The sequence below is a fragment of the Somniosus microcephalus genome, chromosome 2 (assembly GCF_052327205.1).
Source record: "Somniosus microcephalus isolate GS21.2 chromosome 2, FLI_Smic_1.0, whole genome shotgun sequence".
In the NCBI taxonomy this organism is placed as follows: Eukaryota; Metazoa; Chordata; class Chondrichthyes; order Squaliformes; family Somniosidae; genus Somniosus; species Somniosus microcephalus.
In genome coordinates, this window is record NC_140988.1 from 270,121,815 (window position 1) to 270,136,549 (window position 14,735).

General features: G+C 46.0%; 1 protein-coding gene across 1 annotated transcript in view; it reads right to left on the bottom strand.

The window, feature by feature from the left end:
* Positions 1-894: 894 nt before the first annotated feature.
* The window catches only part of LOC147123380 (interleukin-6 receptor subunit beta-like), a 166,900-nt gene continuing 153,059 nt past the window's right edge, over positions 895-14,735 (bottom strand). Inside the window, exons 16-17 of the mRNA XM_085971978.1 lie at positions 7,414-7,495; positions 895-5,138 (exon numbers count right to left, since the gene is read on the bottom strand). Of these exons, the coding sequence (XP_085828104.1) occupies positions 4,470-5,138; positions 7,414-7,495 (751 nt within the window). The 3' untranslated portion in view covers positions 895-4,469. The remainder of the gene's footprint in view (positions 5,139-7,413; positions 7,496-14,735) is intronic.

A 14,735-nucleotide genomic window follows, 5' to 3' on the forward strand; every position in this document is an offset into this window, starting at 1 on the left:
ACTGCCAGTGTCCAAAGGGTGAGTTGGATGGGGAGGAGATTGGCAAGATTAGCCCCCAATGGGCACGCTGGACGGGAAGGTCGGCGAGAGAGTAGGATGGGACAGTTGGGGTTGCTGCTCGTGAGGAGGCAGTGACGAGTGCCATGGTGGGCCTTTCGGAGGATGCCAAGAGAGGCACAGAAGGAAGCTGTAGGCTTATCTAAGAGGGAGTCAAGCCTGGGATGGCGGCAGGAGAGTAGGAAGGTTGAAGAGTAATGAAGGATTGGGGTAGGGATTTGGGAGGGCAGACTATCCAAGAGAGGAGAGATGAAAGGAGGCATGATGACAAAAGAGGGTAGTCAGGGAGAGATAGAGAGAAAAGGAAAAGGGAGGAGAAAAAAATGGAAATGGGGTATAAAAACCGCTTCCTTTTATGTTTTAGGTGAGAATTTGTCTGTTTCTTGTCTTAGCTACAAAAGCAACTCTGTAAGACAGCCAGAAAACAGGTTTGTTGAAGTCTTCCCTCGAATCTTGTTCAATTTTGAATGCGAGTCTGAATTCTTGTCTGTACTTGAACTGAAGTATGTTAGGAAATGAAATGCCTATATGGCTGTTGTAAGTAAACCTTGTTCTGTTGTTTTAAGGAGATCTACATATGATTTGTTATTTGCTTTGCACCATCAGAACATAGCAGGCCCTACTGTATGCTTAGTAAACAGTCCTCCTCATCTTACAGCAGCAGCTCCCAGTAGCTCCTCCAAGTGTCCATTCTTCATGTGTGAGCCTAGAATGTATCTGACAGGCCAATTCACCTACAGAGGAAGCTGTTGACTCTTGAATCTTGTTGCTTATGAAAATGCTAATATCATATCTGAAGGTGTGAATTTGAATAAAAAACGCCACAAGATTACAATATATGTTTTCTGTAATTTGTTCAGTCATTTTCTTTATTACAGTTTTACCATGGGCTCTATAAAAGGCCCAAGGGAAATAATATTGACATGACACAATATACTAAGGATACACAATATACAACAAATAAAGTTATATATAAGCTGGTTCCATGGGTGCCAGCAACCCTCAAAATCCTACCCTAATTGTCATTCTTAAGACTGAACAGTAAGTATCTGGTCTATTTCATCAAGGAAGGTATCATACCCAGGCCAGACACTGTCCTCACCCAATATACCTACGTGCACATTACAGCAAGGAAAACTATCAGGAACGATAATATTGTTTTGAGCTTTTCCTCTTCCAGCCCCAGGGCCTAGAGGTATTTGTAGGATTTATGCTTCTACCAGGAGAGGGCGGGCAGTTAGTTCAGCTCTGAACAAATATCAAACCTGCTTCTGCTTTGAGCCTATTTCACATACTCCTTACTCTTCTAAACTGTGATTAAGATTCTGGTCAGTATTCCTTTTTCTCACCCAATTCAGTCTATGTATTTAAATTCATGACAGCATTGATTTTCCTTCTCTCCGAGCTTGAAATACGACATCCTTAACATTCTTCTTCCCCCTCAGGCAGGGTGTATAACGGGAGGCCGATCCGCTACCCCCAGTTTTATGCCCCACTGAAAGTGAAGATTACCCTCTATCAGTTGTTTAAAACTCAAGAATGGAGGTCACTTAATCATGATTTCATAACTTAAATCCTCTCTTCTTGGTTTTTCATTTGAAAAATAAATTCACAATTCAGCCTTTTTGATGGCAAATTCTCATGCATCCATTTGTTGCCTCCCTATGCAATGAGATTGAGATGAGGAATTCTGGAGTGTGCAATCAAAACTGTATCAAATGTCAGGCTTGGCTCTGTGGCAGCACTCTTGCCTCAGAGTCAGAAAGTGATGGGTTTTAGCCCCACACCATGAGTTGAGCACATAATCCATGCTGCCACTTTAACAGTTAACTGAGGGAATTCTCTACCCCAGAGGGCTGTAGAGGCTCAGTCATTGGGTATATTCAAAACAGAAGTTGATAGATTTCTGACTAGGAAGGGCATCAAGAGATATGGCGATAGGGCCGGTGAATGGAGTTGAGGCAGAAGATCAGCCATGATCTCATTGAATGGCGGAGCAGGCTCAAAGGGCCGAATGGCCTACTCCTGCTCCTATTTCTTATGTTCTTATGCTGCATTGTCTGAGGTGCTGTCTTTCAGATAAGGTGTTAAACTGAAGCCCTGCCTGTCCTATCAGGTAGATCTAAAAGATGATATTTGAAGATGATATGGGGGTTCACCCTGGTGTCCTGGCCAACATTTATCCCTTCACCAATGTCATTAAAAGAATTTAGCTGGTCTTTCATCTCATTGCTGTTTGTGGGACCTTGCTGTGTGCAAATTGGCTGCCGCATCTCTACATTACAACAGTGAATACAACTCCAATAAGTATTTATTGGTTGTGAAATGCTTTTGGATATCTTGAGGTCATGAAAGGTGTTACATAAATGCAATTTTTTTTTCCTTTCTATTCCTCCATTCCATGGTGCCAATGAGTGTTAGCAGGCCATTCAAACGCAGGGGCATCATCACAGCCTGATCCAGTCCACATATGTACACATTCTTCCTTCCAGCAGGGTTCAGAGGATAGCATCAGAAATGGAAACCCGTGGATGCTGAGGACAATACTACAGCTCTGTCTGAGGTCAGATAACTCAGTGCCGCCTGGATCAAATCCAAAGTCTGTATGGTCTGTATGGCTCAACCACTCTCTGGATAAAGTCAATAAGCTATTGGGTAATTCATATATATCCATCTATATATTAATATAAGACAAACAGTACACAATGTGCATATTTCCTGTGTAACACTTCAAAAAAAAGATAAAGAAACAAAGACATTGGGGTTGATTTTCACTGCCTTCAAAATGGGCTTGATGACCTTACCGCCTCGTTAACACCGGTGATGTGGCTGGCTCCATTTTGAAAGGGGCTTATCGAAGGGTTTCCAAAGCATCTGCCTGCTTCAGTCAATAGGTCCCTTTTAATATGGAAATAGGGGTCCTATGACATAAATACATAACAGTGTCTACACGTCGAATGTAACTTAATTAGCTGTGAAATGTTTTGGGATGTCCTTCGTTCCTTTCTTCCTGCTTTGGTGCCCTCTAAAGCTCAATAATATCCCTCTTATGAACAAGTGACCTGGACAGGGTTCCAGGCAGGGACTGACTAATACCTCATACAAGAACAACAACAACAACTTGCATTTATATAGTGCCCTTAACATAATAAAAACACCCCACGGTGCATCACAGGAAAGTTACACTGAGCAACATAAAGAGATATTAGGACAGGTGACCAAAAACTTGGTCAAAGAGGTAGGTTTTAAGCAGCAATTTAAAGGATGATAGAGAGGCGGAGAGGTTTAGGGAGAGAATTTCAGACCTTGGGGCCTTGGCAGTTGAAAGCACAGCTGCCAATGGTGGAGCGATGAAAATCGAGGATGCGCAAGAGGCCAGAATTGGAGGAGCGCAGAGATCTCGGAGGATTGTAGAGCTGGAGGAGGTTACAGAGATAGGGAGGCATTTGAACACAAGGGTGATCATTTTAACACTGAAATAACCTATTTTTAATTTTAACAGTAATATAACCCATTTTGAATTGCACTCTATTGTTCTCTTGGATTCCAATATATTCTTTGCCTTTTTTAACCATAACCTAGCCCTGAGCAGATAGATTCATGTATTTAGCTTGATTAAATTCCCACACCACTTTCTTGATCAACATGTTGTACGACTGCAACACATACTCACACTTTTGGGCCATAGAAACATAGAAGACAGGAGCAGGAGTAGGCCATTCGGCCACCTCGAGCCTGTTCCGCCATTTAATGAGATCATGGCTGATCATCCAAATTCAGTACCCTGTCCCTGCTTTCTCCCCATATCCCATGACGTTACACTGTGTGGCACTGGTGTAGTTTCTGTTAAGCCAACAGACAAGGGAATGTAATGTAAACACGTTAAGCATTTGTACAATAATAAATATTCTAGACCTTGGCTTCTTGCTTGCATTGTTCCACAGTATTTGCCCTGCACGCTTCCCCTCACCACCCACCCCCGCCCCCCATACCCCATTTTGGGATCAACTGTTGGGGGCAGGGACTAAAATATGACTCAACTTTTGTTGTTGGGGGTAATGGAAGTGTAATCAAACTTGAACCTGTTATATGAATTATTCTTTTATATAGTAGTTCTGACAACCATTACATATATTTTCAAGTCCTTCAGAACAGATGCAGTCCAACTCTGAAAAGATTAACTTAAAAAGAAAAAACTGCAAATGCTGAGATAAAAATATAAAAATATACTGGAAAGGAACCGAAAAGAGACAAAAAAACAAGTTAATGTCCTGTCAGAACTGCAGAAACATTAACTAACATTTTTCTTTTCATATCCCAACAGGCCTGCTGTGTATTTTTTTTTTGTTTTTAATTCTGAAAACATGAGGTTTCTGTTGTGAAAGACTTGCTGTTTATAGCAGACTAGTCAATTAGATTCCATTGTTTAACCTAAATCCGAGTAATTCCAGTGTAATGTAAGTTTGCACTGGGTTATCTAGTTGATTATCTTGTTGAGCACTTTGCGGGTTCAGATCCAGAGCTCCAGTATCTCCTTGTGTTGTCATGTCCACTTGACAGCAACTATCAAACCCAGGATCGTTTGAGCTATCTAGACCTGGTGCATTTTGCAACTCAGTCACATTTAAGGAGTTCCTCAAATATGGATTGGTTTTAATTATTTGTTGAAACACATCATTTTCATTGGTATTTTGTGGACACCAGTTTTCTCCTGCTCCATCAAAGGTATTTATTCCAGTACCCTGGTCGTCTGTACTTTTTTCCAAAGTATTTGAAAGTAGTGGCTGTTTTGACAATAACCTGCTGATGTCAGGGACTTGGCTCTTGTAGCCTTCCTCCAAGACCGTGTACATTACTCTATTCATAGACTGTAACAACTTGGTCTTTGCTCCATTTGAAGTGATCTGCTGAGGGGGAGTCACAGTAAAGGAACATTCTACGTCTGTTGTGTGCATATATGAAGTCTTGTCTTTCCTTACAGAGTGTAGCTTGTCTTCCTCAGACAGACATAAGACTTCAACTGTGCTGAAGTCAGAGTTGAAATCGTGGCCTGGATTCAGTATTTTAGGGGTTTGATCATTCTTGAAAAGGAAAAAAAAAACAGTTAAATACTTCTGGTAAAATAACACAGACAGTCATTCCCTTTAATCCAGTCCTGTTCCACTACTGCCCTCCTGAGATTTAATACTACTGCCAAGCTGCCATTGTCACTTCCCACCCAGAGGTCACTGTTGATCCTCTCCATAAGGTTACTTCCCTCAGTCTATGGTTGCTGATTTTCTAAACCAGTTATTATTTTTCTTCAAATCCATGCCACTATATTTACCAGTATTGGCAAAAAACAAGTCAGCACAAGTCAAAATTCATTTTGATGTAAATCATGTTCTTCTTTGTATCAGCCCTAACTGTGTAATGCAAGTCACCAGAAGCACAGGTAGGCATCCCCAGGAGGTAGTTGCAGACTGCTCGAGATTTACACCAGATGGTCATTTTCTAAACTTCACTTTAAATGCAGTTAATATTCACGGTAACTTGGCAGCACACATCCTGAATGCTGATTATTTTTTAATATGTGGTGAATGGAGATTTTCCCAGTGCCATTTCTATTCTTAGTAAGTGTCAGTTTGGCTCAGTGGTAGCACTCCCACCCGAGTCAAAAGGTTGTGGGTTTAAGCCCCTCTTCAAGAGCATATCATCTAGGCAAACACTTCAGTGCTGTACTGAGGAAGGTGCTGTCTAAACTGAAGCCTCATCTGCTTGTTCATGTTGATGCAAAAGATCCCTTAACATTATTCAAAGAAAAGTAGGGAGTTCTCCTGGTGCCCTGGGCAGCATTTATCCTCCAAGCCAGACCAGCATAACAGATTAACTGGCCATTTATCTAATTTACTGTTTTTTGGAACCTTTTGGTACACAAATTGGCTGCCGCATTTGACTACAAAGGAACAGATTACACTTCAAAAATAACTCATTGGCTGTAAAGTACTGGCATCTTGAGGAGGTGAAAGGTGCTATGTAAATGCAAGTTTTTTTCCTTTACCAATGGATACCGCTTCCCTCCTGAACACTCATTACCTAGCAGTAGGTTATCACTGCTTCCCTTCTCGTGGTTACCACTGACCTCCTGCTATTCTCCCCTAGAAATAAAATCAGTCCCAAGCAATTATAAGTAGCTCCACAAGCTTGTGAATCCAAGTACACCAATACACTTAAGCATTATTCTCCACCTAGATGTTTTTAAACTTAAAGGGGCTGGATAATACAATGGCAGCTGCCAATACGCTGAAGTACATTGGTCAGCTCACTCCCCAGAAAATCAAGCACAGAGGCCCGAGGCCTACAAAGATCTCAGCATGCCTCAATATGAGCAGCAAGTGCAAAGGGGGCTAGAAGCCAGTGCACAAGTGTGGACTAGGCTCATTAGGCCCCCGAGTTTTAATTCATTGCTGCGTCCGGCCCATAACACGCTGGAGTGCCTGAGAAGCACACATTTGGAATGAGCGTTGAAGGAGAGGCAGCCTTTTAATTTACAAAAGGAATTGGTCACCTCTGCCCTTTCCCCCATCTCCACTGTGTGGGGAAACGGGCAGCCAGCAGCCTTACGCTGGCTGCTGCTACCCGATGACGTGTTCCTGACACTGCCAGCACATTGTGAGACACATGTGCCCAGTAAGTTATACAAATCTCGGATTGTACAGTGAGGTGAGGTGAGCTGGTGATGTGGTGCGTCTGTTGCATCTTCAGCCCCAAAAAGTCCTGAGAAATCATCTCCACTCGCTAAACTCTAATCATCTTCATTTGTGCAATCACAAGGTGGGACACAGCTGTGTAGATATTTTATAGAGCAACATAGGATGATAAACTACAGAAACTCTACAGCATTAATGTATGTCAAAAGTATTATTAATCAGGACACAATAGTATTAGACCTCTTGCATGCACTTGTCTAATGCATAGCTAGTGGTTCAAACACTATTTATATTTTTGTAATATACAGCACGATGGCACCTAATACAAGTGCAATCAAGGAAGATTAGAATTTAAGCAGCAAAAGGAATATGACAAGTTTTTACGTTAAAATCTTTTTAAGGAAAGAATAAAGATTTGTGGAGTAAATGCAGTTTGCAAACATTTTTGGTACGGATTGAATTTAGAAAAACGTCCATCCGTTTAGTCTGTATCACCACCGAATTAACACCACATCACGTAAAGTAAAGTTTCTACTCAAAATTAATTATAATAACGCCGACTAGAAGAAGCAAACCAGTTCTACTGTCTTTGAACAACCACACAAATATATATATCAAATTAAAACCTCCTCTACAAATCATAATTATCAGGGCAGAAAAAGTATACCTTAGTTTGGTGTTTATGCAACCAATCAGCCATACTGCTGCCTGCTGGATCTGCAACATCAGGCCAAATGTGTTTTTTAATCCTGAAAGAGTCAGAGATGATTATTATATTTATAATGAAATGTCAGCCATGGGAAGTAGATCATTTTACAAGCTTTCACCTTATTGGTTTCCTCAGGAAAGAATGTGAGAACAGAAAAACCTACATCAGATTACCACAGTGCTACATTATTAAACTCAAGGGCCGGAGTCGGGTCGGGTGAGTGCAGGCCGCGTAGCAGGTCGGGAACCCAAAGGTTTGAACAGTGCGTTCTGCACTGCGCGTTTAACTTAATGGCCCCAATTGAAAGAGTCATGCACGTTTCCCGGCCCAATTAAATGGAGCAGGTCTGATGACGTCATTGGTGACTCGCTTTCAGTGCAGATATTTAAAGCGCCTTTCACACATCTCACTTGAAGGTTGATACAGGAGTGTAGAAGGCGGTTTCAAGAGCTCTAAATTACAGAATGACAAATCTGTGGGTCATGAAGACAAGACAGGGGGCAGCACCAAGATTCACAGCTGCCTCCCTGTAAGTGCTGGTGCAGGCAGTAAGAGCACGCAGGGAGATCCTCTTCCCTAGGGATGGACGAAACTGACCACCCAAAGAGACAAAAAGGGCATGGCTGGAGATCGCAGAGGAGGTCAGTAGCAGGGATGTCATGAGGAGGACCTGGAGCCAATGCCGCAAGAGATTCAATCATCTCATGAGGTCAAGAAAGGTGAGTGCAATGTCACCTACATCCTGTAGGAGAAGCACTACTGGCGCGAATTCATGAACTCATTTCTCTTATCTGGAAGGAGGAGAGCATGCCAGGGGATCACAGAGACACCGTAATTGTGACCATCTTCAAGAAAGGTGACAAGTCCGATTGCGGTAATTACAGAGGAGTTTCCCTGCTGTCTGCCACAGGGAAAGTCATTGCAAGAATCCTCCTCAATCGCCTTCTCCCAGTGGCCGAAGAGCTCCTCCCAGAGTCGCAATGTGGATTCCGCCCACTAAGGGGCACAATGGACATGGTCTTCACCGCACGTCAATTACAAGAGAAATGCAGGGAACCGCACCAACCGCTGTACATGGCCTTCTTTGAACTCACAAAGGCCTTCGACACTGTCAACCGTGAGGGGTTATGGAGTGTCCTCCTCAAATTCGGCTGCCCTCAAAAGTTTGTCACCATCCTCTGCCTGCTTCACGATGACATGCAAGCCGTGATCCAACGGTTCCACCACAGACCCAATTCACGTACGAACTGGGGTCAAGCAAGGCTGTGTCATCACACCAACGCTCTTCTCGATCTTCCTTACTGCAATGCTCCATCTCACCCTCAGTAAGCTCCCCGCTGGAGTGGAGCTAATTTACAGAACAAACAGGAAACTGTTCAACCTCCGTCGCCTCCAGTCCAGATCCAAGGTTGTCCCAGCCTCTGTCATCAAACTACAGTATGCAGATGACGCTTGCATCTGCGCTCACTCGGAGGTCAAACTCCAAACCATCGTCAACACCTTCACCAAAGCGTATGAGAGCATGGGCCTTACACTAAACATCCATTAGACAAAGGTCCTCTACCAACCTGCCCCCGCCCCCCGATTATCAAAATCCACGGCAAGGCCTTGGACAATGTGGACCACTTTCCATACCTCAGGAGCCTACTGTCAACAAGGGCAGACGTCGACGACGAAGTCCAACACCGCCTTCAGTGTGCCACTGCAGCCTTCGGTCGCCTGAGGAAGAGAGTGTTTGAAGACCAGGACCTCAAACCCGGCACTAAGCTCATGGTCTACAGAGCAGCAGTGATACCCGCCCTGCTGTATGCCTCAGAGACATGGACCATGTACAGCAGGCACCTCAAAGCACTGGAGAGGTACCACCAACGCTGCCTCCGCAAGATCCTGCAAATCCATTGGCAGGATAGGCACACCAATGTCAGTGTTCTTGCTCAGGCCAACATCCCCAGCGTCGAAGCTTTGACCACGCTCAATCAGCTCCGATGGACGGGTCACATTGTCCGCATGACCGATAAGAGACTCCCAAAACAAGCGCTCTACTCGGAGCTCCGGCACGGCAAGAGAGCCCCAGGTGGGCAGAGGAAACGCTTCAAGGACACCCTCAAAGCCTCCTTGAAAAAGTGTAACAACCCCACCGACACCTGGGAATCCCTGGCCCAAGACCACACAAAGTGGAGGAGAAGCATCCGGGAAGGCGCCGAACACCTCAAGTCTCTTCGCCGGGAGCAAGCGGAAGCCAAGCGCAGGCAGTGCAAGGAGCGCACGTCAACCCAAGCACCCCACCCACCCACCCCTTCAACCACCGTCTGCCCCACCTGTGACAGGGACTGTAGATCCCGCATTGGACTCATCAGTCGCCTGCAAACTTATTTTTAATGTAGAAGCAAGTCATCCTCGGTTCCGAGGGACTGCCTAAGAGAGACCTAAGAGATGTGTGTGTCACCCCAACCCCATCACTCTGCCTTCCCAAGTCTACTCCTGCACATCACTCCTCACACCAACCTACCTTGCAGGTGCACCCATCCCCCTCCGGCTATGTACCTACTCACATCCCCATCTGACTAACCACCACTGACACTCACCCTCATCCTAATGCAATCATAGCAAGCAACACCACAGAAGGAGGCCATTTGGCAATGTCACACCACTCCCTCATAGTCACCCTCTACAGATGTAACCCATCCATTCCTTACACTCATTCCATCACTCTTACTCAAAGTTCTCTTCTTTCCTTCCTTGCAGGAGAAGAGAGGACATAACAACAGGGAGAGGCAGAGAGCCAGAGAGCCAGAGGTGGCCCTCCAGTCTTCAGTAATTTGACACCAGCAGAGGAGCATGCTCTCGAAATCTCTGGAGTTGCAAAGCTGCTGGCGGTGGGAGATGGAGAGAGGGGGGACCTCCCAGTAACCTGGTGACAGAATTAAATCTCATACAGCCACATGGCATACAACAGTTACTCATATGGTGACTGATATCAGCAGCCAGAGAAATGTCATCATGTGCATAATGCTAACGTTACCCATTCTTATTATAGCATTTCTAATTTATCTCTTTACTCTCCCACAGGTCCATCAAGTGCCCCCCACCCCCCACCCCCGCCACTGTCCAACCAGAGGAGGAAGAAGACTCCTCAGGGGAAGCTCCAGTCTCTGAGGGTGCACCGTCAGCAGACCCATGCACACCCAGCACCAGCGCAGATATGCACACCTCGGTGGGTCCTGTGAGAGATAGAGTAGTGTTGTCACAGGTGTCTCACACCTCACAAGTGAACAAGAGCAGATGGTGGCGACTCCTCACCAGAGGACGCAGGATGCTCCCAGCTCTGCTGAGCTGCATGCAGACGTTGAGCCTCCGGGGCCATCGAGAAAGAGGATGATCTTGGAGGAGCAGCAACAAATGCACGAGGCTCTGGCAGCTTTTGCAGCCGCGATGTGTGCAACTGTACAGAGAATGGAGGAGTCCATCTCCAACATGAGCACCACCATCTCGCAGGCAACGGCGACGATGGAAAGGCTGGCCACTTGCATGGAGCAACAAATGCACCAGTCGAACGAGAACATGCTAGCTGTGAACAACAGATGGCGACGTGCATTGACTTCATCTCGAGGAGGGATATTAACGTAGACTTGGGCCTTCATCACCCCACTGATGTGCAGCAAGGTGCTCTCCAGCTCCTTGCTAGCAGGGAAGTGCGGGTGGCTCATGAGAGGGATGATGTTGAGAGGGTTATAGAAGTGGGGGCCAAAAAGCCGAGCACATGCTCAGTAACACTGGCTTCATCAGCAGCATAATTTATATAAGTGGCTGACTTGTGAAACATGGCATCGGTCACCTGGGTGATGCATCTGTGGGTGGCCGACTGTGAGATCCCACAAATGTCTGCCGGAAGGAGCCTGAGGCAAAGAAGTTGAGGGCAGTGGTGACTTTGACAGCCACTGGTAAGGCATGTCCACCAGGTCCTCTGGGCAGCAGGTCCTGTTCCAGCAAGCTACAAATGTCTGCGACGACCTGGTGCGATAGCCTGAGCCTCCTGAAGCGCTGCTGCTCAGTCATGTCCAGGAAGCTCATCCTCTGCCCGTATACCCTGTGTTGGAGGTACCGCCTCCAGCACGTTGCACCCCTGTGCTGATCCCCTCTCTCCTTGGGAGCATCAGGTCATTGAGGAGAAGGCTGGTGTTGTGGTTGTGGTTGCTGCTGCTGCTGGTGTTGTGGCTGCTGTTGCTGGTGTGGCTGGTGTTGGTGCTGGGGCTCATCTTGTGACAGCATAAGCGACACCCATACTGATTTAATAGATGGCAGATAAAGTGGAGATCAGAGTCACAATGCCTCAATGTCGTGAGAGTGACTAGCAATGTGATAAGACTGCCTTCCGAGGTTGCAGAAATGACCTGCAAACTCCTGAAAGCTAAATCTCTGCACATAATGGTGTCAGCAAGAGCCTTTGCCTTAGGCAAGGAAGCAGGTGTAATGTGTGAGTAGTTATGTGTTTTTTCCAGCTGTCAATTAATGAAGCAGCACAATGGCCACTGAGCTCCTGCCGCCCCTTCACAGGTAAAGTTCCTGACGTGCATGAATCCCATGCTCATGAAGTTAAAGCCAAAACCTGATGTTAAAAAGCCTCTTAAGGGTCACTCAACAAGCAGTTAAGTACTTCAATGAGGTCATCCACTTCTCCTGAGCGGGTCCATGGTGCACTGGGAAACGCACCCAAGTTAAATGTGGAAGTCGGCAGGATGATGGCGGGTTCCCGATGTGCTAGCAATTTCCGTCAATTTTACTGTTGACCCACCCCCAAACCCGCATGCTCAGCACCGGGAAAATTCTGGCCAAGTTGTGGATTTAAACAAAGGGCAAACCAATCTTACCACTTGTGTAAGTGGAATACAAGAGACAGGGACAAGATCCCACACTATCAGCCACTTCTAAGTCTCCATTATGTAAAATCAATACTAATGAAGCCAAATTATCCCTGCACAGACTTTGTGAAGACAAAGTCTCGTCTCCACCATGAGGACATCCTCCGTTACGTAATAGAAACATAGAAGATAGGAGCAGGAGCAGGAGTAGGCCATTCGGCCCTTCGAGCCTGCTCCGCCATTCAATGCGATCATGGCTGATCATCCAAATTCAGTACCCTGTCCCTGCTTTCTCCCCATACCCCTTGATCCCTTTAGCTTTAAGAAATATATCCAACTCCTTCTTGAATATATTTAATGAATTGGCCTCTACTGCCTTCTGTGGTAGAGAATTCCACAGATTCACCACTCCTCCTCATTTCTGTCCTAAATGGCTTACCCCTTATCCTTAGACTGTGACCCCTGGTTCTGGACACTATTACTGTGCTAAGTGGGACAAACTAAGGGCAGGTCTAGCAGCCCAACACTGGGCACCCATGAGACGCTATGGCTCATCATCAGCAACAGAATGCTTGGGCTGATAAGTGGCAAGTAACATTTGCACCACACAAGTGCCAGGCAATGACCATCTCCAACAAGGGAGCCTAACAACCTCCCTTAGCATACAATGGCATTACCATTGCCGTGTCCATCACCATCAACATCCTGGGGGGGGTCACCATTGACCAGAAACAACTGGACCAGACACAAATGCTGTGGCTACTAGAACAGCTTAGAGGCAAAGTGTTGTGCGGCGAGTGGCTCACCTCCCCAAAGCCTCTCCACCAGCTACAAGGCACAAATCGGGTGTGTGATGGAATACTCTCCACTTGCCTGGATGGGTGCAGCTGTACAACACTCAATAACCATCCAGGAGAAAGCAGTCCGCTTGATCAGCACCTTGATCCACTAGCCTAAACATCCACACCCTCCACCATTGGCATACTGTGGCTGCAGTCTGTACTATCTACAGATATACTGCAGAAACTCACCAAGAATTCTTCGGCAGCATCTCCCAAACCTGTGACCTCTACCACAGCATTGTGGGAGTACCTTCACCACATGGACTGTAATGGTTCAGGAAGAAGGCCCAACATCATCTTCAAGGGATGGCAATAAATATAGGTCATAGAGTCATAGAGTTTTACAAAACAGAAAGAGGCCCTTCGGCCCATCGTGTCTGCGCCGCCCATCCATCCCTGTCCAGTCTAATCCCATTTTCCAGCATTTGGTCCATAGCCTTGTATGCAATGGCATTTCAAGTGCTCATCCAAATGCTTCTTGAATGTTGTGAGGGTTCCTGCCTCTACCACCCTTTTAGGCATTGAGTTCCACATTCCAACCACCCTCTGGGTGAAAAAGTTCCTCCTCAAATCCTCTCTAAATCTCCTGCCCCTTACCCTGAATCTATGCCCCCTTGTTATTGACCCCCCTACTAAGGGGAAAAGTTCCTCTTTGTCTACCCTATCTATGCCCCTCATCATTTTGTACACCTCAATCAGGTCCCCCCTCAGCCTTCTTTGCTCCAAGGAAAACAACCCCAGCCTGTTTAGTCTTTCTTCATAGCTGAGGCGCTCCATCCCAGGTAACATCCTGGTGAATCTTCTCTGCACCCTCTCCAAAGCAATCACATCCTTCCTATAGTGAGGTGACCAGAACTGCACACAGTACTCCAGCTGTGGCCTCACCAGCGTTTTGTACAGCTCCATCATAACCTCCCTGCTCTTATATTCTATGCCTCGGCTAATGAAGGCAAGTATCCCATATGCCTTTTTAACCACCTTATCTACCTGTTCCGCTGCCTTCAGGGATCTATGTACATGTACACCAAGGTCCCTCTGACCCTCTGTACTTCCTAGGGTCCTACCACTCATTGTGTATTCCCTTGCCTTATTTGTCCGTCCAAAATGCATCACCTCGCACTTTTCAGGGTTAAATTCCATTTGCCACTTTTCCGCCCATCTGACCAACCCGTTTATATCGTCCTGTAGCCTGAGGCTTTCCTCCTCGCAATTTACCACCCCACCAATTTTCGTGTCATCTGCGAACTTACTGATCATACCTTTTACATTCTCATCCAAATCATCTATGTAGATCACAAACAACAAGGGACCCAGCACCGATCCCTGAGGTACCCCACTGGACACAGGCTTCCAGTCACAAAAGCAACCTTCGACCATCACCCTCTGCCTCCTGCCACTCAGCCAGTTTAGGATCCAATGCGCCAAGGCACCCTGGATCCCATGGGCTCTTACATTCTTGACCAGTCTCCTATGCGGGACTTTGCCAAAAGCTTTAATGAAGTCCATGTAAACCACATCCACAGCATTTCCCTCATCCACCCCCCTAGTCACCCCCTCGAAAAATTCAATCAGATTTGTC